At 42.7% G+C, this 23,137-nt stretch overlaps 9 protein-coding genes across 9 annotated transcripts; 4 read left to right on the forward strand and 5 right to left on the reverse strand.

The window, feature by feature from the left end:
- Positions 1–167: 167 nt before the first annotated feature.
- On the forward strand, positions 168–2,165 carry PPN1 (endopolyphosphatase; the record flags this gene model as incomplete). Its single annotated transcript, XM_003678928.1, has 1 exon — positions 168–2,165. One exon carries the CDS (start codon positions 168–170, stop codon positions 2,163–2,165), a length of 1,998 nt encoding a protein of 665 aa, XP_003678976.1.
- Positions 2,166–2,252: 87 nt separating this feature from the next.
- TSA2 (thioredoxin peroxidase TSA2) lies at positions 2,253–2,843 on the reverse strand (the record flags this gene model as incomplete). The annotated part of the gene is made up of 1 exon (XM_003678929.1): positions 2,253–2,843. The coding sequence occupies one exon, from the start codon at positions 2,841–2,843 to the stop codon at positions 2,253–2,255; it is 591 nt and encodes a 196-aa protein (XP_003678977.1).
- Positions 2,844–3,105: 262 nt separating this feature from the next.
- USA1 (Usa1p) lies at positions 3,106–5,544 on the reverse strand (the record flags this gene model as incomplete). Its single annotated transcript, XM_003678930.1, has 1 exon — positions 3,106–5,544. One exon carries the CDS (start codon positions 5,542–5,544, stop codon positions 3,106–3,108), a length of 2,439 nt encoding a protein of 812 aa, XP_003678978.1.
- Positions 5,545–5,775: 231 nt separating this feature from the next.
- On the reverse strand, positions 5,776–6,261 carry RCF1 (respiratory supercomplex assembly factor RCF1; the record flags this gene model as incomplete). The annotated part of the gene is made up of 1 exon (XM_003678931.1): positions 5,776–6,261. One exon carries the CDS (start codon positions 6,259–6,261, stop codon positions 5,776–5,778), a length of 486 nt encoding a protein of 161 aa, XP_003678979.1.
- An 88-nt stretch (positions 6,262–6,349) lies between these two features.
- On the reverse strand, positions 6,350–6,913 carry GUK1 (guanylate kinase; the record flags this gene model as incomplete). Its single annotated transcript, XM_003678932.1, has 1 exon — positions 6,350–6,913. One exon carries the CDS (start codon positions 6,911–6,913, stop codon positions 6,350–6,352), a length of 564 nt encoding a protein of 187 aa, XP_003678980.1.
- A 493-nt stretch (positions 6,914–7,406) lies between these two features.
- NHX1 (bifunctional K:H/Na:H antiporter NHX1) lies at positions 7,407–9,284 on the forward strand (the record flags this gene model as incomplete). Its single annotated transcript, XM_003678933.1, has 1 exon — positions 7,407–9,284. One exon carries the CDS (start codon positions 7,407–7,409, stop codon positions 9,282–9,284), a length of 1,878 nt encoding a protein of 625 aa, XP_003678981.1.
- A 99-nt stretch (positions 9,285–9,383) lies between these two features.
- NDC1 (Ndc1p) lies at positions 9,384–11,222 on the reverse strand (the record flags this gene model as incomplete). The annotated part of the gene is made up of 1 exon (XM_003678934.1): positions 9,384–11,222. One exon carries the CDS (start codon positions 11,220–11,222, stop codon positions 9,384–9,386), a length of 1,839 nt encoding a protein of 612 aa, XP_003678982.1.
- A 253-nt stretch (positions 11,223–11,475) lies between these two features.
- RAD52 (recombinase RAD52) lies at positions 11,476–12,774 on the forward strand (the record flags this gene model as incomplete). Its single annotated transcript, XM_003678935.1, has 1 exon — positions 11,476–12,774. One exon carries the CDS (start codon positions 11,476–11,478, stop codon positions 12,772–12,774), a length of 1,299 nt encoding a protein of 432 aa, XP_003678983.1.
- A 308-nt stretch (positions 12,775–13,082) lies between these two features.
- Positions 13,083–22,862, forward strand: TOM1 (E3 ubiquitin-protein ligase TOM1; the record flags this gene model as incomplete). The annotated part of the gene is made up of 1 exon (XM_003678936.1): positions 13,083–22,862. One exon carries the CDS (start codon positions 13,083–13,085, stop codon positions 22,860–22,862), a length of 9,780 nt encoding a protein of 3,259 aa, XP_003678984.1.
- Positions 22,863–23,137: the final 275 nt, after the last annotated feature.

The following is a 23,137-nucleotide window of genomic DNA, read 5'->3' on the forward strand; positions in this document are numbered from 1 at the left end:
TCGCTACCTTTTGGGTACTGGCTGCTGTGGTCTACAAAACTGTCAATTGAGGATTTAGTTTCAAAGAAGACGGGTAGCTGGTGCAGAGGTGATAGTCTACGTTCTTTAAGGTGAAAAAAGCTTTGAATTGACAGTTGGTTTGTTAGACCTGGCAAAGTTCATTGACGATGACCTCGGAAAACTTACTGGAGGATAAGTCTCCCAGGCGAAGAGTTCTGGAACGGAATTGGCTTTATGCGGCCTGTTCTTTCGTCCTAGTGTTGTGGCTAGTATTTACACGGTATGAGAAGTTTTCCAATTGTGCCGATAAGATTGCACATTTCGAGGCTACGCCAGTACCGGGGAATTGGAGTGAAGAGGATGTTGAAGCATATAAAATGCTAGGCTTGACTCCCAAGGATCCTGTGTTGATTAGAAATTTGGAGACAGGGCAAGAGAAAAAGCTGCATGGTAGGTTTTTGCACATCACCGATATGCATCCAGACGCATTCTACAAAGAGGGTTCCTCAGTGGAATATAGTTGTCATAGTGGTAAACCACCGCCACATAAGAAAAACTTTGCGTCCAAATTCGGGGACGCTACGAAAGGTTGTGATGCACCTGAGGAATTAATTGATTATACGCTAGAGTGGATCAAGGACAATTTGCGAGATAAAATTGATTTTGTTATTTGGACAGGTGACAATGTTCGTCACGATAACGATCGTAAAATCCCAAGAACTGAGATGCAAATTTTGGAAATGAATGATCAAATCTCTAGGAAGATGCAGAGAGTTTTTTCAGACCCTAATAGTGATAATCCAAGAGATTTTGATGTTACCTTAATTCCTAGCATTGGTAATAATGACGTTTTCCCGCATAATATGTTCGCCCTAGGACCTACGTTACAAACAAGAGAGTACTATAGAATTTGGGACAATGTAATTCCACAGGAGCAACAGAGGACTTTTTATAGAGGTGCGTGTTTTGTCACTGAAGTTATTCCCGGTAGATTGGCCGTGCTATCTATTAATACGTTGTATCTGTACAAGGCGAATCCATTAGTCGATAACTGTGACTCGAAGAAACAACCCGGTTACCAACTATTGGCATGGCTTGGGAGCGTGCTCGAAGAGCTTAGACAAAGAGATGTTAAAGTATGGTTGTCTGGTCATGTTCCCCCCATCGAAAAGAATTTTGCTGATAGTTGTTATGATAAATTCACATTATGGACTCACGAATACAGGGATATCATAATTGGTGGGCTCTATGGACACATGAACATAGACCATTTCATTCCGGTGGATGGTGAGGCATCTCGTAAGGCAATTGAGTCTGAAGTCGAGATCAATTCATCCGAGGATGATGATGATGAGGAGGAGATTCTTGATCACGCAATGGCTGCTAGCGAGGTGCATTTAATGGGTGCTAAACCAGAAAACAAAGAATCGTATATGAATGGCATTAGAGATAAAGTATACAAGAAAGTTCATCAGGAGGTGGAAGAGTCAGTTGCGAATGAGGATATGATGTGCGGTAAGAAACGTAATGAGCATAAAACTTTTGAAGAGATCTGTGAAAATTATTCGATCGTCACGATTTCGGGTTCTGTAATACCTACTTTCAATCCAAGTATCCGTATATGGGAGTACAACACGACAGACCTCGAGGCAGACAGTTCAACGTGGCAAAAGCACTCGTGGGATGATTTTTACGAGAAACTGAATAAGATTATGGATAATGAGTACAATTCCGAGGAAGAAGACGAATTGACCATTGATGACGAGATCGAGATTGAGAAGAAGAAATCAAATCGCAAGAAGAAGAGAAAGAATAAAGCTGACAAGACCATACCGAAGAAGAAACCGGCCAAATTAGCACTAGGCCCAGCCTACACACCTCAACTGTTCTCACCAACAAAATTTGTACAATACTATGCGGATTTGAAACAGATTAACGAGGACTACTACTCGCTCTTAGACTCTGGTAAGAAACCAGGTGAGGCTGCCGAACGTTCCTTCAAATATCAAGTTGAATACACTTCTGAAGAAGGACCCTACCCGATGAAAAGCCTCATGGTCGAAGATTTCATTTCACTAGCCTCGAAACTAGCCACTGACAAGAAGATATGGCAGAAATTCTTGAAACGTGCCTTTATGTCCACCGGTTACACTGATGACAACTAAACTTGCATGCTTGAGCATAGCTCATATATATACTAATTTAATGATCTATGTTAAAAGATAACTTATACAGCTGAGAGCTTAGTCTATCTATTTATTAGCAGAGGAGAAGTATTCCTTGGATTCACTGACACCTGGCTTGATGGTAGCAGCACCTGGAGTCCAGTTACATGGCAAGACAGTACCGTTCTTGTCAGTCCATTGGAAACCTTCAACCAATCTTAAGGCTTCCTCAACATTTCTACCAACTGGCAAATCGTTGATAGTAATGTGTCTAATGACACCCTTTGGATCAATAATGAACAAACCTCTTAGAGCAACACCAGCTTCTTCAATCAAGACACCATAGTCTCTAGACAAAGAGTGGTTAGTGTCAGCAACCAATGGGATGTCAACCTTACCTAGACCACCATCCTTTCTCTCAACGTTAGTCCAAGCCAACAAGGAGTATTCAGAATCGGTGGAGGCAAACAAGACTTGAGCACCAATATCAGTGAATCTCTTGGCAGCTTCAGAGAAGGCAATAATTTCGGTTGGGCAAACAAAAGTGAAAGCCAATGGGATGAAAGCCAAAACGACGTACTTGCCCTTGTATTTGTCAAGGGAAACTTCGTCGAAGACACCGTCAATGACAGCAGTCTTGTTGAAAGTTGGAGCTTGCTTTTGAACTTGAGCGACCATCGTTGTGTAAATCAATTGAGTAGTTGGGTAGCTACAACAACTATAATCTAATCGTTTTAGTACTGGTACGACTGGACCCCTTTTATACCTTTATTTCAAACGATCATTTCTTACCCGGAAGGTTAGTCGATTTGTAATAAATGGTCAAAAGTCTCGAACTTCTATTAACTTAAGGGACTTCAACACCATTGATAACGGTTCGAGACCGCTGGGAATCGTTTTCATGTCTCAAGTAAATGCTATAATTTTGGTTATATACTTACTAATCGTCCTGCTCGTTTCGGTGTCTTTGGACACCTGATGCGTTCGCTGGTAATTCTTGGATGAGTTCAGGCTCAGCTTGTTCTTCTTGTGGTTGGTCCAGTTGATTGATACGGCTGGCCCGCTCGCGTATGATGACATCTACGTGGTTCTTGACTGGTGGAAATATGATCAGAAAGAAGAGGATGACGTTTTTCAGTATGGCCATGGGAATGGAATCGTGGGCTGGATCTGGGATGACTCGTTCAGTGATCTTTGTAGTCACCTGTAATTCTCTCAATCTTTCAATTTGGTTCTTCATGGTGTGTAGGACGTGCTTGTACCAGGGAAGTTCATGCGATGGACGGTTTCTCTCCATGTCTCTATGTGCAATCAACAGTAATTCATGGAGGGATTCTCGATATGGTGAAGAGATTGTGTTTCTGTTGGTGCCGTAGAGATTCAAGCAGCTGAGAACAAAGGCATCCATGGGTTCCTTAGGTAACTCATTGTCGTGGATTTTTTGGAACAGGTCGTTAAGCGCCGCTGTGCTGTCGCCTTCGAAACCATGAATATCGTGGGCTGCAAAGAGATTGGATCTTGCCTCGCGAAGGTTGGCCGCCATGAAGATATCTGTCACTGCAGTAGAATTTTTGCAGTCCTGATAGAATTGGCGAGTCGAAGATCCCGAAGTTATGTAGTTCTTTATCTCCACATATGTGTCCTCGTTAATGACACTCAAGTTCAAATAGGCAGACCACATATCCCAAATTTCACGAGTAGTCCAAATACCTCGTAGAACGTACAGTACTGAGATCAGAAAAATGTATTTCCGTTCCACGAGTGGTGACAATCTCGATAGGAAGAAAATTGGGATAATGGAGTAGTTACCAATCAAGTATATGGTCCGGAACACTAGTAATGCAGCAGGTAAACTGTCCCTCAAGTACGTTATCGGGTTCCAGCGATTTTGTTGAATCGAGTCATCACCATTGGCGCCAATGTAGTTAACGTTTACCTCTTGCATGGCATAACTGTTTTTCACTATCGAGCATTGCATTTTAGATTCCAACCTAGCTATCGCACTATGGGACAATTTCACGAACCCGTCCTCAACTATGCAGTCAATTGAAGATAGCGAGATGGTGTGCCCCGCCACTTGCAATTGGATTTTGAAAGGATCCAAGTTATTGGCAGGTACAAGGATTTGCTCATCGTTGAGCATGCATTTTACGAAACGTTCCTCCGTCAGTTGCACAGGCACTCCAGAGGAGGTAACGTATTTGTACTGGCGTTTACCGGCAGCGACAATTGGGGATGGATTGGTGGGATGCGTCTGCGACCGTACGGAGGATGATGGTTGCATAGAATGTGCAGCCACGTCAACCGCCTCTGTCCTCGTCCCTTCTAAAGTCTCACGGTGACTAAAAAGTTCACTCCAGAATCCAGGGCCGGGTTCATTAAACTCTTGATTGATATGAACGTGGATATTGGCTCTGCCTGGTTCGTTGATATAGCTCATCATCTTGGCAGGGTTTCCAGCAAAATCAGTCATGTGAACTAATTGACCTTTGTAGATCAGCTTGATGTCATTTGTCGACAGACGTAAAGCATGCGCATACACCGAGCAAATAAACTCTTTGACATGCTCAACGGTGGTGTCCGGTGTCACCGTCATTTCGTTGACAGAAAGAGTAGCATCCGAGACAAATTGAAGTACTATTGAATCCTCTCCGTCGCTACTCTCAACGTTATGCCGGATCTTGAACATTACAGTGAAATGACTAGCTTTCTCGGGAGCAAAATCGTATCCCAAAAGCTCTGATAATGTTAAATCGTCCTGCAATTCTGACCCTTCCCCAGCAATCAAACTGACAGGACTTTGTTTCCCTTTGATTATGAACCCTGCCAGGTCCGAAACTGCATGACTCTCTTTCAGCCCACATAGATTCTTACTATCTTTCATTTCGTAATCGTAAACTCCCTTCAACACAAGTTTCTTCAGCCTAGCCATCGTGATCCCCATTGCAACGTTGGGCTCATAAATAGACATGACTTTGTCAACTGAAAGAGCATTTACGTTGATCTCTAGATTTGTGGTCGAGAAATCTGTATCCCTATCATATTCTAAATTCTCTGCACTCCCAGAGCGACTGCTCTTCCTTTCAAACCTTAATCTAATAAAACCCTGACCATGCATGGGTTCCACGTCCTGCAGAAATGTATTCAACAACAATTCCTGTGATCTGTAGTGGAGTGTGTACGCCTCAACACCTTCTAATTGTCCGTTGTCAGCATTTCCACTAGCTTCCAATTCTGCAACCAGTTGTGAATGCACGTATTGCAGCAATCTCTTAACAGTGGTTTTGGGATGAGCATTCACAAGCAAATTGGTTCGAATCAACCGAAAATCAGAAGACCAAATGGTAAATCTCAGAGGCGCCAGCGCTAGACACTCCATGATGAACTTCAGCAAGCTCAGCAGAGTCTCTAAGTGGGCTAGAGTAGACGTACCTTGTTAACCTATCTTAGCTAATCCCTATAAGATAACCGTTGTTAATGACTGTGAACTTATATACAAGTGAATAACTCTAGTCTAAGCCATCGGGAGAAACTCTTAATGGCTGCCACTCGTCTTGTCAGCCTCTAGTTTCCTATAGAGACCTTTCCTTGGGGTCATGACCGTTTCGGACTAATCGGCCTGGCCTCTGATCTGAATCTCCAGGTCTTTTAACTCCTTTTGAAGCCTAGCAATCGCTTCTTCGTCTTCTTGGGCCCTCATACGGACCAGTTCGGCCCTCTTCTTCCTATAATGAGTCTCCTTATCTCTACGTTCCAGTTCCTGGATCCACAATTGCTCTCTAACCTTGGCCTTCTCACGCATCTGTTCCTCTTTGCTCTTCTGCTGCTGAACTGCAGACCCGTAAACGTACGAACCGGCAATCAATGCAACCAGCGTAGCTGCCTGCAGCCCCACACGCCATCTAAAGTAGATTTGGGCTTTCAACTTGTTCCCTCCTCTGACATTTTTAGCTGCCAATATAACAGCACCTGTGGTAAGTAATGTCCCCAACGGAACTAATGGTTGCTGCTTACAATGAAACACAATCTTTTCCATGAAGGGCATCTCCTTCACGTCATCATCGCCCCCGTCGAAACTCGATGGCATGCGCGACATGGTTGTTCTTGTTGTGGTGGTGGAGTGGTCAAATAGTTCAACTCGCGCTATCTTTAAGGCTTATATAATCATCTATATGAACAAAAGTTCACTCTTCCTGGGCAATGAACTCCTTGAGCTCGTTGTAGGCTCTCTGGAGGTCGTCATTGACCAATATTTGGTCGTGGGCGCCTGTTTCTGCGTACTCGATTTCAGCCTTGGCTGCTGCAAGTCTCTTGGCAATGGATTCTTCGGTCTCAGTACCTCTACCTCTAAGTCTTTTCTCCAAATCTGCCACTGAAGGTGGAGCTACAAACAGAAATCTTGCGTCTAGGTCGGTCTTGTACTTGACAGACTTAACACCTTGCATATCGATGTCCAAGATACAAGTTCTACCAGAGTCGGCGACTTTCTTGACAGAAGCAACTGTGGTCCCATAATAATTGCCTGAAAATTGAGCCCATTCGACAAACTCGTCTGCAGAAATCATCCTTTTGAACTCCTCGACTGGAACAAAGTTGTAGTCCTTACCATCAACCTCACCAGCTCTTGGAGAACGAGTGGTTGAAGAAACGCTGAAACCAAACTTGTTGGGAAACTCGGCGAACAATTTCTTGAGCAAAGTGGACTTACCAGTCCCACTGGGGCCAGACAAAACGATAGGACGAGGCATTCGGGCTGTTTACAACGGGTACCTGTGAACTCGAACTTTTGATTGAAGTTGCCAAATTTTTCATATTCTTGAGAGCATCGCGAAATCAAACGAGATCTAGACAAGACGTCACAGTAAAAGATCAGTTCAAGAGTGATCCTGGAGGATCTGAATGAACCTTGCTGAGGTCGCTGACGTATGAGTACTGCCCGTGAACTATTCTACAGCGCTTAAAACGCGTTTCGTCTTCCAATTTGACCATGAATTGGCGCTCGCAAGACAGAAAGGGCAGATCTGATCGGTCTAGGATAAAGTTGACTTGCTGAAAATGCTCTTGACAGTCAATTGACCTCCTGGTTCCTCGTTAGACCGCTATTCGATACCATTCTTCAGAAAGTAGTCGCTTTCGACGGAGCGATCCATAGTGTTTAATATGAAAGGGGCCGTACTAATCAAAGATCTTTCAACCCAATTCTACAGGTCCAAGGCATCTATACCTGGGGTTTTGAGAGCTATGCTAGTGCGACTACTGCTGAGTCTAGCGTTCAAAGTGGCTTGGTGCGCCGGTGGAGCGGTTTTGAAACTTGATGAGGACGAATTACTGCCTATGCCAAGTGCGCCTGTCGATGGTGATCCTATTACCGGAGACCCCACTGGAGATGTGAATCCTGTCACGGAGGAAATGTTTTCGTCGTGGGCATTGTGCATCCTGCTCTTTTTGCTGATATCTGCCCTGTGGTCCAGTTATTATCTATCGCAGAGACGTATAACAGCGGTGCACGAAACTGTGCTATCTATTTTCTATGGTATGGTTGTGGGGCTTGTGATCCGGTTGTCTCCAGGACATTATATTCAGGATACGGTTACTTTCAATTCGTCCTATTTCTTTAACGTTCTCTTACCGCCTATCATCCTAAATTCCGGCTATGAACTTAATCAGGTGAACTTCTTCAACAATATGTTCTCCATCCTAACGTTCGCAATTCCAGGTACATTTATATCCGCTGTTGTGCTTGGGATCATCATCTTCATATGGACTGCGTTGGGACTTGAGGGAATCAATATCTCTTTCGTCGATGCGCTTTCCGTTGGGGCTACACTATCTGCTACCGACCCGGTAACAATCTTATCGATCTTTAACGCTTACAAAGTTGACCCAAAACTGTACACTGTTATCTTTGGTGAATCCCTGTTGAACGATGCCATCTCTATTGTTATGTTTGAAACGTGTCAAAAGTTTCACGGTTCACCGGCTAAATTTTCTTCTCTATTTGAAGGTATCGGTCTTTTCCTAATGACTTTCATGATCTCTTTACTGATCGGTTTGTTCATTGGGATTCTGGTGGCATTGATTTTGAAGCACACACATATTAGAAGGTATCCACAGATCGAGAGTTGTATTATTCTGTTAATCGCTTACGAGTCCTATTTCTTCTCCAATGGTTGCCATATGTCAGGAATCGTATCACTATTGTTCTGTGGTATAACATTGAAACACTACGCATACTATAATATGTCTAGGAGAGCTCAGATCACCATAAAATTCATATTCCAACTACTGGCAAGGCTATCCGAAAATTTCATCTTCATCTACCTTGGATTGGAGCTATTCACAGAAGTAGAACTGGTCTATAAACCTGTGTTGATCATTGTCACGGCACTCTCTATCTGTATTGCGCGTTGGTGTTCAGTCTTTCCCCTCTCTAGATTCATTAATTGGGTTTACAAGATGAAAACTGTGAGGTCGATGGGCAGTTCTGCCGCTACCAGTATATCCATACCGGATGAGATGCCTTACAACTATCAGGTGATGACCTTCTGGGCCGGTCTGCGAGGCGCCGTTGGGGTCGCTTTGGCTATGGGTATTCAAGGTGAATTCAAGTTTACTCTGCTAGCGACTGTCTTGGTGGTGGTGGTCCTCACCGTAATCATATTTGGCGGGACCACAGCTGGTATGCTGGAAGTGCTAAACATCAAGACTGGCTGCGTCGATGAGAATGACAATAGCGATGATGAGTTCGATATCGAGGCTCCTAGGCCGTCAGGTCTCGCCAGATCATTTGCCACCAGGTTGCAACCATACTCAGATGAAAACTCGCCCGCTGGAACACCTACTGCTCTAGATATTCCGGATGCAACCGAAAGCAACTTGCTCTCAGACTTCCCGCCCGTAGCTGGTGCTACAAGTCCTAACAACCCAGTGGTATCGCGCGTCTCCATAGAGACTCATCGTCTGAAAGACTCATTCGGTAATATTTTTAACTCTGACTCTCAATGGTTTCACAACTTTGATGAGCAGGTCTTGAAGCCAGTGTTTCTGGACAGCAATCCTCAACCTGGAAAGGAAAATGGCGGCGGTTCGCCAGCACCATTTGAATCCGATAGATCCTAATTAGTCATCAGTATTCTCATTTTGCCCTGTCTTGATAGGGTTGTACATAAGCAGCAATTTACATAAATATCAATATGATTCTATCGTGAATGAGAAAAATCATTCACTGCACTGGCTAAGTACCCATTTGCTCAATTTGACCACATCGTCATCAAGATATAGATCATTCAACAGCACATTGTACTTCAGAACAATTTCTAGGAAAGCACTGACAGATAGATCATATAGTATAGAGATGACGTCAGGTGATTCGCCATCAGTATCTGTGCTCTTTCTGTTTACCTCAGGATGCCAGTCGGCAAATCGGCCTAATGCACCGACTGATCTCTCCAAACATTTCAGCACTTCTCCAACCGAGGATACGACACCACCTTTTGGATCTTCTTCAATGGCATTGATCAATAGGCCCATTAAAGATATAATACACTCAGCAAGGCACACAGCCTGAGGTACTAATTTTTCAGCCTGTCTCCTCTTAGAGATGCACCACGCCTCGATGATAGATACCTGTGGCTGTTGATCCTGCGAGGAAATTGCCGAGGGAAAGAAGAATAGATTGATCTGCTTCCTTGCAGCACGCAATAGGGCACCGGTCAACTTCAGTAGCGTAGTTTCCTGTGTGATTATCGGTTCGTCGAATGCATGAGGAGCACTAATAAAGTTCTTGGAACCATACGTAAAGCCTCCTCTCTCATCCCTTGGTATGTTCCTTCTCAACAAAACATTATCGTCTTTCAGCGTTATTTTGCGTGAAGGACCATTTTGTGAAAGGACTGGCGGAGAACCAGGGAATCGCGATTGAGAAGAGGAAAACCCTGCTGGGTTCACAGCAACTTTATTTCCGAACAGTTTTTCATCAACGTTGTCATAGAGTGTTTGGCTATAGTTGGGATTATCTTGTAATTTCATGCTGTTTTCCAAGGATTTCAAATAGTTTGTTACACTCTCATTAGTCTCTTGCAAAGTGGCCAGGCATTCACTGAGGATCACCGGCCATATGTGTGTGTTTCTATAGCGTGTATGATAGATTGGAACTCTTAATGAAGCATCAGCGGACGTAGCTCTGAAGGACAATTCTTGGAAAGCTGTAAATTTAGTGAATGGTTTCTTAGAGCTCAAGCCGGTAAGTAAAGTCTCTATTGGAGTTGAAGACAAAGATGAAATTGGTTTACCCTTATGTAGACAACCAATGGACATGTGGGCGTTGAATGCAATGTTGATAAACTCTAGGTTGATAAAGATGCAAAATGAAAGTAACATCAGTTGTAAATGGCCGACAAAACCAACCCACCAACATGAATATATCAGGAAAAAGATAAGTGGAGATACGAAACCGAGTGACAGTGTCATAATAGCACTTTTGGTGATGATCCTAGGTAAACTAGCGTTGATGTACTGTTGAGGTGGCTGAAAATGAGCTTCAAAATTGAACGAAAGTCTATCCAAATCAAACAGACAATGCTGAAGAGTGTAAAGAGTAGGAACCAATACCCAAACGTATAGAAGTAGGCACTGGCTGAATGTGTATGATGAAACTGCGGTCCCTAACCCCAGAACATCACTATATGTCAACGAAATCAGGAAACTGCACACCAGATGAACGGATTCATACACTATTGCCCTCATACAAACCAGTTGTCCGAAAATCACTTCCAGCAAATTGGAATATCCTCTGTATTGCACATGTAGGTAGTTCTTTCTAGCGACAACAATGAACAATGATGATACATAAAGAAGGAAAACCCATAGCGGAACCTTCAATGCTCTTTCCAGATTCGAAGAAGACCGATTTGAAACCACTGCGAGCAGAACTGCCTGCAAAACTGTAAAAATGAGTGACATTCGAGTTGCTAAATGATTGAACCTTGTCTTGCAGATATCTCCGAAGATTGTATGATAACTATACCGCGAGCTCAGCGGTATCGGTGCATCTAGCATTGCAATATGTATGAGTATCGATTGAACTTGCTGGAGACTTCTCAAGTCTTTATACTAATGAGCAGGATGACTTGTTTGTTGACAACTTTTCATCGATTTTTCAATTTTCGGTAAGGCGCCAAATTATCGATTGCAAGATAATTCGATGGTTTCGCCACACAAGAAGCCATTTGATGAGCATGTTAGAGGCGTCCCAAACGCGGTAAGAGGCTCTGGTAGTCGTTTTTACCGTTGAATCACTCAGTTGTGAGACATGGAGGAAAGGAAACCACTTGTGGTGAAGACGAACGAGGATATTCAAACCAAACTGGATAAAAAGCTCGGTCCCGAGTATATATCGAAGAGAGTGGGCTTTGGAAGCAGCCGAGTGGCTTACATTGAAGGTTGGAGAGCGATAAACCTTGCAAATCAGATTTTCGGTTACAATGGTTGGTCTACGGAGGTGAAGAGTGTGATTGTCGACTTTTTGGACGAAAGGCAGGGCAAATTTAGTATAGGTTGTACTGCAATTGTACGTGTATCACTCGAGAATGGTACTTTCAGAGAGGATATTGGTTATGGGACTGTAGAGAACGAACGTAGGAAAGCAGCTGCTTTTGAGAGGGCCAAGAAGTCGGCTGTCACGGATGCTTTGAAGAGATCTTTAAGAGGATTTGGGAATGCATTGGGTAACTGTCTCTACGATAAGGACTTTCTATCGAAAATTGATAAAGTGAAGTTTGATCCACCTGATTTCGATGAGGGAAGTTTGTTTCGGCCCTCTGATGAGATCAGTGAAAGCTCTAGATCAAACACTCTCGATCACTCAGAGGCCGGCAACATGAGCAAACGCAGACGACTCACCAAAACTGGGACTGCCGGCCTCGATCGGGTGTCTGAATCGGCCACTAATGGTCAACAACAACCACCAATGCAACGGCCTGTTGAACTAAAAAGACAACAGCCGCCTTCGAACAACGTTGAAAGGTCTGAAGAGCAATCAGCAGAGGTAGGGGCTGAGCAAGACGAGCTTTTGGATGATTCCTTAATGTTCAGTGATGATTTTCAGGATGACGATCTTATAAACATGGGCAGGAAAGAAGAACCGGCTCCAGTACCGCGTCCATCGGAAGAGACAAGCAACGAAAGTGTCACGTTTGTTACTGCCAAAGCTGCCCCAACGGTACAAAACAAGAGACCCGTTACACAAGAGAATATGTTTGACCCCAAGTACCAGGCCCAATCCATAAGACATACGGTTGATCAGACCACTTCGAAACCTGTCCCGGCTAGTCTTTTGAAGGAGAAGGGGATCGACGATTCAAGAGAATCAAGTTACGAAAAGTTTGCTGCCAAAGGCAAACAAATTGGAGCCGAAGGTTCTGTATCACAACCAAGCGCCATCGAACCCAATTCTCAGCCCACATCAACTACTTCCTCACGATACGCTCCTCCAAATACAGTAATTCATCCCAATTCAGGCTCAGTATTGCCTCAACCTCCGAAACCCACGAGAAGAGAAGTTGGCAGGCCAAAAGTCAATCCACCACATTTAAGAAAGGCAAGCCCATAATTGAGGATTTTCCCGCCAGCTGCATCATCTGGGCTACGTGGTACTATCAACAGTATCCCCAGGATCTCATATAACTATCTATCACGCTATAAGTATGAGTATTATATAGCATTCGACCTCATTACCCGGCAACCAGCGCTTATAACGACTGAATGCAAATTAAACTATATGATGAGAAGGGGAACTTACAATACTAATCAGCATAAACAATCTGGACTTTGTCATTAGCGGTACTGTCTGATTGACTTTGATCCATTTAGATTGTTTGTTTCACCTGTGAATTTTTTCGACTGATAAGAAACGCAATCATGGTTAGGTTAAGCAGATATGAAAAGATGCAAAAAGAGCAAAATGCAGAGACATTCAAGCCTTTGTTGGATGATTTGACACAATGTGATCAAGCAGAGTTTGTGGAAAAGCTTATATCAATCCAGGAATGGGATAGGTCTAGAGATGACCTCTTTGTTTGGACGCCAGTCCTAAATAGAATGGATGAAATGATGTCCAAAATTGTGGATAAATATTCTTATAAGTCTTCTGATTTCCAGAAGAACCCCGTCAAGTTGATTGAAATGTCGAAGAACGATGAATCATTATGTGTTCATTTAATGCAATTCACTGCTCGTCTGCTATGCAACACAGAAAATAGGTTCATTTACTCTTCAATGGATGTCATGAACAATATGTTGAACTGCCCCAATTTTAAAGTGAAGCTTTGTGCCGTCAAAGTGCTAGCTATAATCGGGGAGAGATATATCATAGCCCGTGAGAGAATAGACACGGAAAACATTCTGGGTGATTCTCACCTCAAGAAGAAAGCACTCAAATTGGCTTTGTGTTTACCATCCTCTACAATGGATGAAGATGGAGAGCATTTTTCCTTGGTCGACTTATACTTCGATAAGAAGAAGTATCCTACCAAGTTTTCCAAATTGAAATATACTTACTACACGTCATCCACAAATGCTAACAAAAGAGCATCGCAAAACGCCGGTTTGAGGGACTATAATGGTGCACAATCATCGATGAAGAAGTTTTTCCTCTCTCAGGAAGATCTGCAAAGTCATTCTTTACAACAGTTATTTGATAAAGGTATGGAGGTGATCCCAGCACAAGAGTGGTTCGACTTCTCTTTAAAAGTTACTATTGCTAAAGCATTCAGTGATGACTGCTTCGAGAATAAAGAACTGAGAAGTCTGATATTGAGGGCCAAGTTCAACGCTATGGCTCTTGTAAACACAATTTTCATACCGCCTCAAGTTAGCTCCAAACTATTTGAGTTGGATCCTTATGCATTTAACAGCCTGACGGAATTCATATCACTTTCCGAGACCAAGGTACCCAAAGAACTAAGGTTAGACAGTCTGTTCGCTCTCGAATGCGTTTCGTTGAAGCATGTTTGGTGTTCAGATATCGTCCGAAACCTTGGAGGTAATATGTCACACGGTTTACTTTTCCAAATTTTACGCTATATTGGTAAGATCCTGCGAGAAAATTCCCCGGAAGTTGATGAAGAGTACAATGTACGTTTCTTCTACTTGATTTCAAACCTGGCCGACGTAAAGGGTTTGCATGAAAGTCTTCTATCGGCCGGACTAATTCCAAGCCTTCTGGATATCATATCGGTCAAACACTCCAATTATAGACGTACAATGGCCTCAGCAACTCATCTCTTGGAGGCAGTCATCAATGATGTTGACTCTACGGCAGAATTCATCAACAATAATGGGTTCACTATACTCATTAACTCAATCACTGAAGAGGTGGATTTCGCTCTCGAAAATCCAGATTATGGCAGCCCGCCAAAGTATTCTGTGGTTTACTATTCTGTCTCTTTCAGACAGCTAGCTTATATCAGAAGCTTATTAAAACTTGTTTTGAAGCTTCTAAAAACTGATTCTGGTGACCGTATCAGGAATCTTATTGACTCTCCAATTCTCGTTTCTCTGAAGAAGATTTTGGAAAATAGACCCGTTTTTGGTTATACATTGATAACCTACGTCTTAGACGTCATTCAAAGGGTCATTAATAGTGAGCCAACCATTTATCCAATTCTAGTGGAAGCAGGATTAATTCCTTATATTATAGATCATTTCTCGGACTTTTTGGGCCCTTACTCGGAACTTCTTTCCCTTCTTCCTGATGTTATTTCAGCTCTGTGCTTAAACGCTGATGGCCTGAATAAAGTGAAAGAAAAAAACATGATTCCATTACTATTCGAGGCAGTGGCAGGACCCAAGTATGCCAGAGTTTTATCATGGAAGGAGGAAGCGACAGATTTGGGTGCATCTATGGATGAGCTTGCAAGACATTATCCTGAGTTGAAACCTCATATACTGGACTGTTTTGCCAACATAGTTAAAAATTTGCCTGATCAAATTGATTTTGACCAGCCATACCTATACATTTCTCCAAATGGTACTGAGCTATTCTATCAAAACAAAGATGAACTCGTTGAAGAAAAAGAGGAGAATGCAGGCGAGCTTGCCTTTTGGGACATCCAAAAGTCTACTCCCACTGTCGACTGCTTTGCCGACATATTTTACGGTATGACCTTGGAAAATTCCACTTTGGAGGGCCTTCCGGAGAAAGTTAATTTTGACGATTTATTATCTATTATCGCGATGAAGAGACCTCCTTTCGACTATACCACTTCTCAAGCTTTGTTGAATTTCACTGATGTTCTTCAGTTATTTGACGAGCATCACAAAGATTTTGCATTGCCTTCGATGATGAAGGCACTAGACGAACAACTGCATTCAATTAGAGGGTTTTTGACATTCCAAAACAATGAAAGTTTCATATTACAAGCCAAAACTGGAAGGGACAACAGTGACGTTGAAAACTTGCTGGCTGACCTTCATCGTTTGTCAACGATCCTATACATAACAACAGATGTTTACGTCAACATCACTTCCCTTTCCTCAGCACGCATCTTGCAGATCATGGAATACCTCGATAAGGCTGGACTCGCGATTATAGAGAACTTGAGGTTACTGTTTCAAAAATGTGCTTTAGAAGAAATGTATCTGACAAGATACATGCCTGATGACGCGATCACTGAAACCCAGCCTTCAACACTCGGAAACGTGCCTCCAGTTCAGATTCATGTGAGCAAACCTACTAGACGAGAGATCAAGGATAACTTCACATCTGCTAAACTCAAAAACTCATTTGAAGTGAGAGCTGTGCTCAATAAGCTACAATCATGTACAGCTATGCTCCTCAGGTGCTTTTTGCGATTAAGCCACGCTAAAAACATTGATTTTGAGAGCTATGACAGGGCGCTTGAAGTTCATATTTTTGATGAAGTCACTAAGCAGGTGATCAGTATGATGCACGCTGTTCCGCTTGACAACAATCTTCCTTATTTTCTGATGATCTTCAATTTCAACAATCATATTTTCACTTTTCCCAAAACCTCAGTAACAGGCACCGGTATCCTTCAAACTGTGCCTGCTTATTTATTCTACCAAGGGGGAGGGTACAAGTTTTATTTTGATGCAATTAAAGCGTTATTCGCAAAGATGTCAACGTTTACTGACATGGCTGCTATCGAAGAGGTCGACTACATAAAAGGTTCAGATGAAGTTTTGACCTTGAGTTGTCTACTGAATATGCTCACGTTTTTCAACAAGTCAATCCAGTTCGAAGCAATGGAAAATGTGAGCAGTATGGAGACATTTTACCCTCATCTTCTCGATGACTACAATGTTACCAAGGCACTTATGGTGCTAGTCAAACTTTTGGCACTCGGTCTCATTTTTGATTTGAACGAGGGAGGTCTACTTTTCAACCGTCAATCACGTTCAGTACCTTACGCGGCATTTAAGCAAACCCTAACTATGCTCAAAAATGTATTTTCTGATGCAAACGAAGAAGATGAAGAATTTTATGAGCTGCGTTGGGATTTAATCCCTCCCTCAAGAAGAAAGGTTCAACTTCTAAAGGCATGCGGCATAACTGAAGATACAGCACAACTTTATCTTTCCTCGGTCGACGACGAACTTCCCTCAAACGAAAAGCCCGAGGTTTTCAACGAGGAACAATGGTCGAAATATCAAAGTTATATTTCAACTGACACATGGCAAGTACATCCAGCCCCCTTGGAGCCCCAGTATGAGCAGAAGGGCTCTAGCGATGATCTAGATTCGATGCGGAATGAATTTTTTGATAACGATCTACCTCAAACGGTGTTCGATGTGTTGCCAAACTATCCAAAACTTGTCAATGCATTTGCAAGAACTCTTTTGCAGATGTTCAGTAATTACGATGAACCTAGTGAGAATTTTGCTGCAAAGGTACTAGACAAAGTGATTGACACCGATTCACAAGACAGCGCGACGCTATCTTCCCTCATTCATCTTTTTGGTATCTTCTTGAATGAAAAGTACGTTTATGAAAATGCCGACAATCAGATTCACAAATTTTTGACTTATCTTCAAAATTCTCTAAAACCTGAATTTATCAACAGTCCGTGGTTTTCAAAAGCGTTATATGTTTACGAGATCATTTTGGCCAAATCTGAAGTTCCTGCGCTGGAATCCCTTCCTTCGGATGTCAATGTTCGCTTCAGATTACCTCCAATGACTCCTGTATACCGCATCCCCCATGACATCAAGCAAAGCATTTTTGACACGCTAATTAGAGTAGGTGAGATTACAAGCTTTTACTCGGCACTAGCAACATGTCGTATCCTAATTTTTTACGCCAGAGATGAAGTGTTTGCTGGAGAAATATCAAGGTCCGGGATACTTTCGAAGCTTCTGAAGGTCATAGGTGTATTCCAGAAGTCGGAGAAAACGAATTATCTCGAATCATCATTCTTGCTGCTTGTAAGACGTTGCTTCGAGACTACAGACATCGTCACCTCGCTTATTCGCTGTGAACTAAACAAAAGCTTTACCACCAGAATCATAGGCGATCACAAGGAGAAGGAACGTGACCTGACAGGCATTGTAGAGGAGAAGCCGCACGTTGTTATGAGAAATCCTGAGAGTTTCGTCGATGTTCTCTGTGAACATGCGCGCTTCCAATCGTTTAATGACGATGGGAAATTAATCGAATACAACCTAGCCAGAGTTTTTGATCCAGAGGAAAAGGAAGCAAACGAAAGTAGAGTAAAGCCCGCATCTACCGCAGATGTTCAAAGCAGAACTGGTATTGTCCACCTTCTATTGTCACAGCTAATGGCGGCCTCTAAAAAAGATTGGACGTCCGAGCCTGTCTCGCCTGAAAAGGAAGTGAAGGAGAAGAAAGACGACAAGGTGGATCCCGCTCGAAACCCTGTGTGTGCTTACATGATGTTTTTACTAAAAGTACTAGTAGAGCTTGTGAGCAGTTACAAACAGAGCAAGTTTGAGTTCTTGACCTTTGACAGGCGGAACTCCTATACTGAATTCCCGAAGCCTAGAGCTACAGCTTTGAACTTCTTCTTGTATCAGTTACTGGACAAGTCAGTGGGCCGCGAGCAGAGTAAATTTGAGGCCAAAAGAAGGGAGGTTGTTGGTATGCTAGCAAGATCTGTCATTGTAGGTTTTCTCGCAACAGTTCAAGATGACAATAACAAGAAAAGCGACTTGAAGGTTGTTGATCCTGACATGAATTTCATCAGAAAGTTTACTATTGAGTCAATCGTAAAAGCCTTGCGGAATACATCTTCAACATCCAAGCTGCTTGAAGCCAATGTGAGCAAATTGGACACATGGTTCAAGATTATCTCTTCAATGGTCTTCGTTCAAGCTCCATATCTGCGTTTGATATTGGACTCCAATAAAATCGATGCTGATCAGTATCAGATTTGCAAGCTAATGATAGAGTTAAATGTTCCGTCTGCAATTACTGATTGCATGGCTCTTCTTGATCTAAATTACCCATTTTGCAAGAAATTGATGAACAATGCCGTTGACCCGCTAAACTCTATCAACTCTGTTAGAAACAACTACTCGGATCTATTCAAAGTAGAAGGGAATGATGACGAAGTCGAAGTGGACGAAGAGTCTGATAAGGAAGATCCCTCTGACATGTTTAAAAATTCAGCGTTGGGTATGTATGACGTCGCAGATATTGAAGAGGACGACGAAGAAGATGAAGACTCGCTGATTGGCGATGACGGTGACATCGCATTTGTTGATGCTGATGACGAAGCTTTTGAGGTTGTGTTTAGCGATGAGAACGAGGCTGATGAAGGCAACGACATCGCATCTCAGCTTGATAGCGATAGCGATGAGGACATGGACTCGGAAGGCAATGAAGACATCTCTGAAGATATGAGTTCAGAGGAAGTGAGAGCCCACGACGACGATATGTTTAATGATGCTACTAACGGAGAGGACGACAGCTACGAAGGGAGCGATGACATAGATGTAATCGACGTCGAAGGAGGTCCATACGAGTCAGATTTGGATATCGATCTAAGTGATTATGGTATTGAGGAGTCAGACTGGGAGTCTGGGCTGTCAGAACTCTCAGCGTCGGACGACGAAGGAGAGGATGCTGATGCTGCAGACAACGACGATGATGTTCCAGGTGGAATAAGGCGGAGATGGACGACTGCAGATGGCTTTGACATCGTAGAGGACACTTCCGATGAGGACGAAGCTACTGGTGTTTTCCAGGGTATAGAACATGTTTTCCATGGCGAGACCCAGCCCTTGTTCCGAGTGCAAGACGGCCGGAATCACGGTCGCCATCATCAACGCTCGTTCCGTAGTCATGGGCACCAACCGCTAGGTTTACCGTCATTAACTTTACTGAACGGTGGCCGGAGGCATCAAAGTAATCTCATCAATCCATTAGGTCCATCCGGTCTGGAAGAAATTGAGAATGGCATTTCGGATCAACTAGTTAACGTTAACTCTGGTTCCCGCTATAGACCAGACCATAGTCATTTTGCAGGTGTGCTATTCTCAGGCGAGTTTTTCGACGAAAGATCACCCGATGGCATCGTCTTGAAGCCGACTGTTTCTAGATGGAAGGATATCTTTGACATGTTCTATGACTCAAAGAGTTATGCAACGTATGTCATACCTACGGTTATATCGAGGCTTTACAAACCAAGCCTTGAACTTCTTCAGGAAGCTAAGCGCAAGGATGAAGAGCAGAAACGGTTGGCCAAATCAAAAGTCGAGTCTTTGGCCAAAGAGCCATTGGAACCCTCATCGATCGAGAATGAAAATGCTTCTCCTGTTGAAACAAATGAAGGGCCTGTGGAACATGAGCCCGTTTACGTGATCATTGACGGTGCTGAAGTCGACATTGGTGGCACGGATATCGACGCTGAATTCCTGAGTGCTCTTCCAGACGACATGAGAGCAGAAGTGTTTGCTCAACACGTTCGGGAACGCAGAGCAGAGGCTATGCATCATGATTTACATCTGAGGGAAATTGATTCCGATTTCCTCGATGCGATTCCTGAGAACTTGAGAGAAGAGATTCTGGATCAAGAGACCGCGGAATCTAGGTTTTCAAATGTCGTCCATTCGATTAATGAGCATGACGAGAGAGATATTGATGAAGAAATGGTGAGTGGTGAGGAGGATGATAACGAACAAAATACTGTTGGCAACAGAGAGCAAAGGGATGAAGAATCTGAAAAGAAGAAGTCTGGTGGTCGTGTCTATTTCGCACCACTAGTGGACCGTGCAGGTATTGCTGCAATCATGAAGTCCATTTTCATATCACAGCCATACGTTCACCGCGAAATTTATCATGAACTTCTCTACCGACTATGTGCCAACAAACAGAACAGAAGTGATATCATAAATATTCTGCTGCTCATTCTGACGGAAGGTGTAATAGACCAGCATTCATTGGAAAAGGTTTACAATCTAATATGTTCACGAGTCCATGGCTCCGCTAAAGCGCAAGGTAGCCCTTCAACTATTCGTTTGCTGCCCGCAGACTGCACACCTTTAGTTGTTGCCAATCAAGCCATTGAAATATTACAGAACTTGATTGAAGCTGACAGCAGGCTCAAGTATTTTTTCATCACAGAACATGAGAATTTGATGATAAACAAAGCCCCTGTCAAGAACAGAAGAGACATATTCAATAAAAACTTGAAATGGCCTATCAAGTATCTTTTTGCCCTTTTGAATCGGAAGATAATAACAGATGAGACAGTACTGATGGACTTACTAACAAAAATTTTACAGGTGTGCACCAAACCTATTGAGGCAATTGCCAAGAACTCCGATGGCGCCAACTCCAAACGTAAATTTCCCGTTCCCTTTTTCGATCGTAATGATTTCGAAAAGATAGTCTCTGTCATAAGATTAGAGAGTTGTAATACCAAAGTTTTCCAGCAAACTTTGAATATCATGCACAATCTTTCTGTTCTCAAAGATGCCGTGAACGTATTTACCAAAGAGCTTATATCTCTGGCAATTGAAACTGTCGAAAGTCTTGTGCCTGACCTGGAGAAATTTACCCTCGAAGGCACCTCGGCAGCAAGCGGTAACGAGATCAACTCAGAATTGGTTCAAAAATTCACGCTGCCTAGTTCACATCAGGCTAAATTGCTGAAAGTTTTGACCGCAGTTGACTATCTCTATACCCAAAAGAAAACCTTATCGGAAGAAGACGTAAACAAGTTGATGGCTGTTTATAACGAAATGAAATTGGGGCAAGTATGGGCTTCCTTGAGTAGGAGTCTATTCGAGTTCGAAAGTCATAAGGGCCTCAGCACATCGGCCACTGTTCTTCTGCCTCTTATCGAGTCCTTAATGGTCGTGTTCAAGCACGGGAAAACACCGCAGGGGAATAAGATGAATAATTTGAAATATGAAGATGAAAAATCGCTGGACTTCGCTCGACTGCCAGTAGATCAGCTATTTTTCCATTTCACAGAGGCTCATAAGAAGTTATTGAACCAAATGATACGCTCAAATCCAAAGCTGATGAGCGGACCATTTTCGCTGCTTGTTAAAAATCCAAAAGTACTCGATTTCGACAACAAACGGTATTACTTTATTGCCAAATTGGGTGCTGAAGCTCAGGACAGACCAAAATTGAGCATTACCGTTCGCCGAGAACAAGTGTTTCTGGATTCTTACAGAGCTTTATTCTTCAAGTCTAATGATGACATCAAGAAATCCAAACTTGAAATCACTTTTAAAGGTGAGAGTGGCGTCGACGCAGGTGGCTTGACTAGAGAATGGTATCAGGTTTTGTCTAGACAAATGTTCAACCCCGACTACGCACTATTTTTGCCGGTGGAATCAGATAAGACCACTTTCAGACCTAACCGTACTTCTGGAATTAACCCAGAACATTTATCTTTCTTCAAATTCATTGGTATGATAATAGGAAAAGCAATTCGCGACCAGTGCTTCTTAGACTGTCACTTCAGTCGGGAGGTTTACAAGAACATTCTAGGAAGACCAGTCTCATTAAAGGATATGGAATCTCTGGATCTAGATTATTATAAATCATTACTCTGGATCCTTGAAAATGATATAACTGATGTTATTGAGGAAACTTTCTCTGTCGAGACCGACGACTATGGTGAACACAAAATAATCGACCTTATTGAGAACGGTAAGAACGTTCCAGTCACTGAACAAAACAAGCAAGATTATGTTAAAAAGATAGTCGAGTACAAGCTACACATTTCGGTGAAGGAGCAAATGGATAACTTTTTACAAGGCTTCTACGCTTTGATCCCAATCGAACTTATATCGATTTTCGATGAGCAAGAACTGGAGTTACTGGTGAGCGGATTACCAGATATTGACGTTGATGACTGGAAAAACAATACCACGTACGTGAACTATACTGCAAACTGCAAACAAATTAACTACTACTGGAGAGCGGTCAGATCATTCGACGCAGAAGAACGTGCCAAGCTGTTGCAGTTCGTCACAGGTACTAGTAAAGTGCCACTGAATGGGTTTAAAGAGCTATCAGGAGTTAGTGGGGTGTGCAAATTCTCTATTCATAGAGATTATGGCTCCGTTGATAGATTGCCGTCATCGCATACTTGTTTCAATCAGCTAAACCTCCCAGCCTATAGCTCATACGAAACCTTAAGGGGCTCCCTGCTGTTGGCTATAAATGAAGGTCATGAAGGATTTGGTATTGCATAGACGTCCTTCTGTTATCCTTATATTGAGTCACTTCTTATAAATTTAAATATTAAGCCTAGAGCTATTTTGCATTTTGTTTTTATTCATTCATTGATGCTGATCACTTAGACCTTGTTAAGTGGCAACTAAACGTAAAATAAAAAAAGATAAGATGAACAGAGAGTTTGGAAAAACAATATCAAAAAAACCATATTAGGAGAAGACGTTACGAACTATACAATAATACGTCAATTATTCGACCCTTTCTGCTTCGATTACTTTGTCAATAGAGCATA

This window comes from Torulaspora delbrueckii, chromosome 1 (assembly GCF_000243375.1).
Source record: "Torulaspora delbrueckii CBS 1146 chromosome 1, complete genome".
Classification (NCBI taxonomy): Eukaryota; Fungi; Ascomycota; class Saccharomycetes; order Saccharomycetales; family Saccharomycetaceae; genus Torulaspora; species Torulaspora delbrueckii.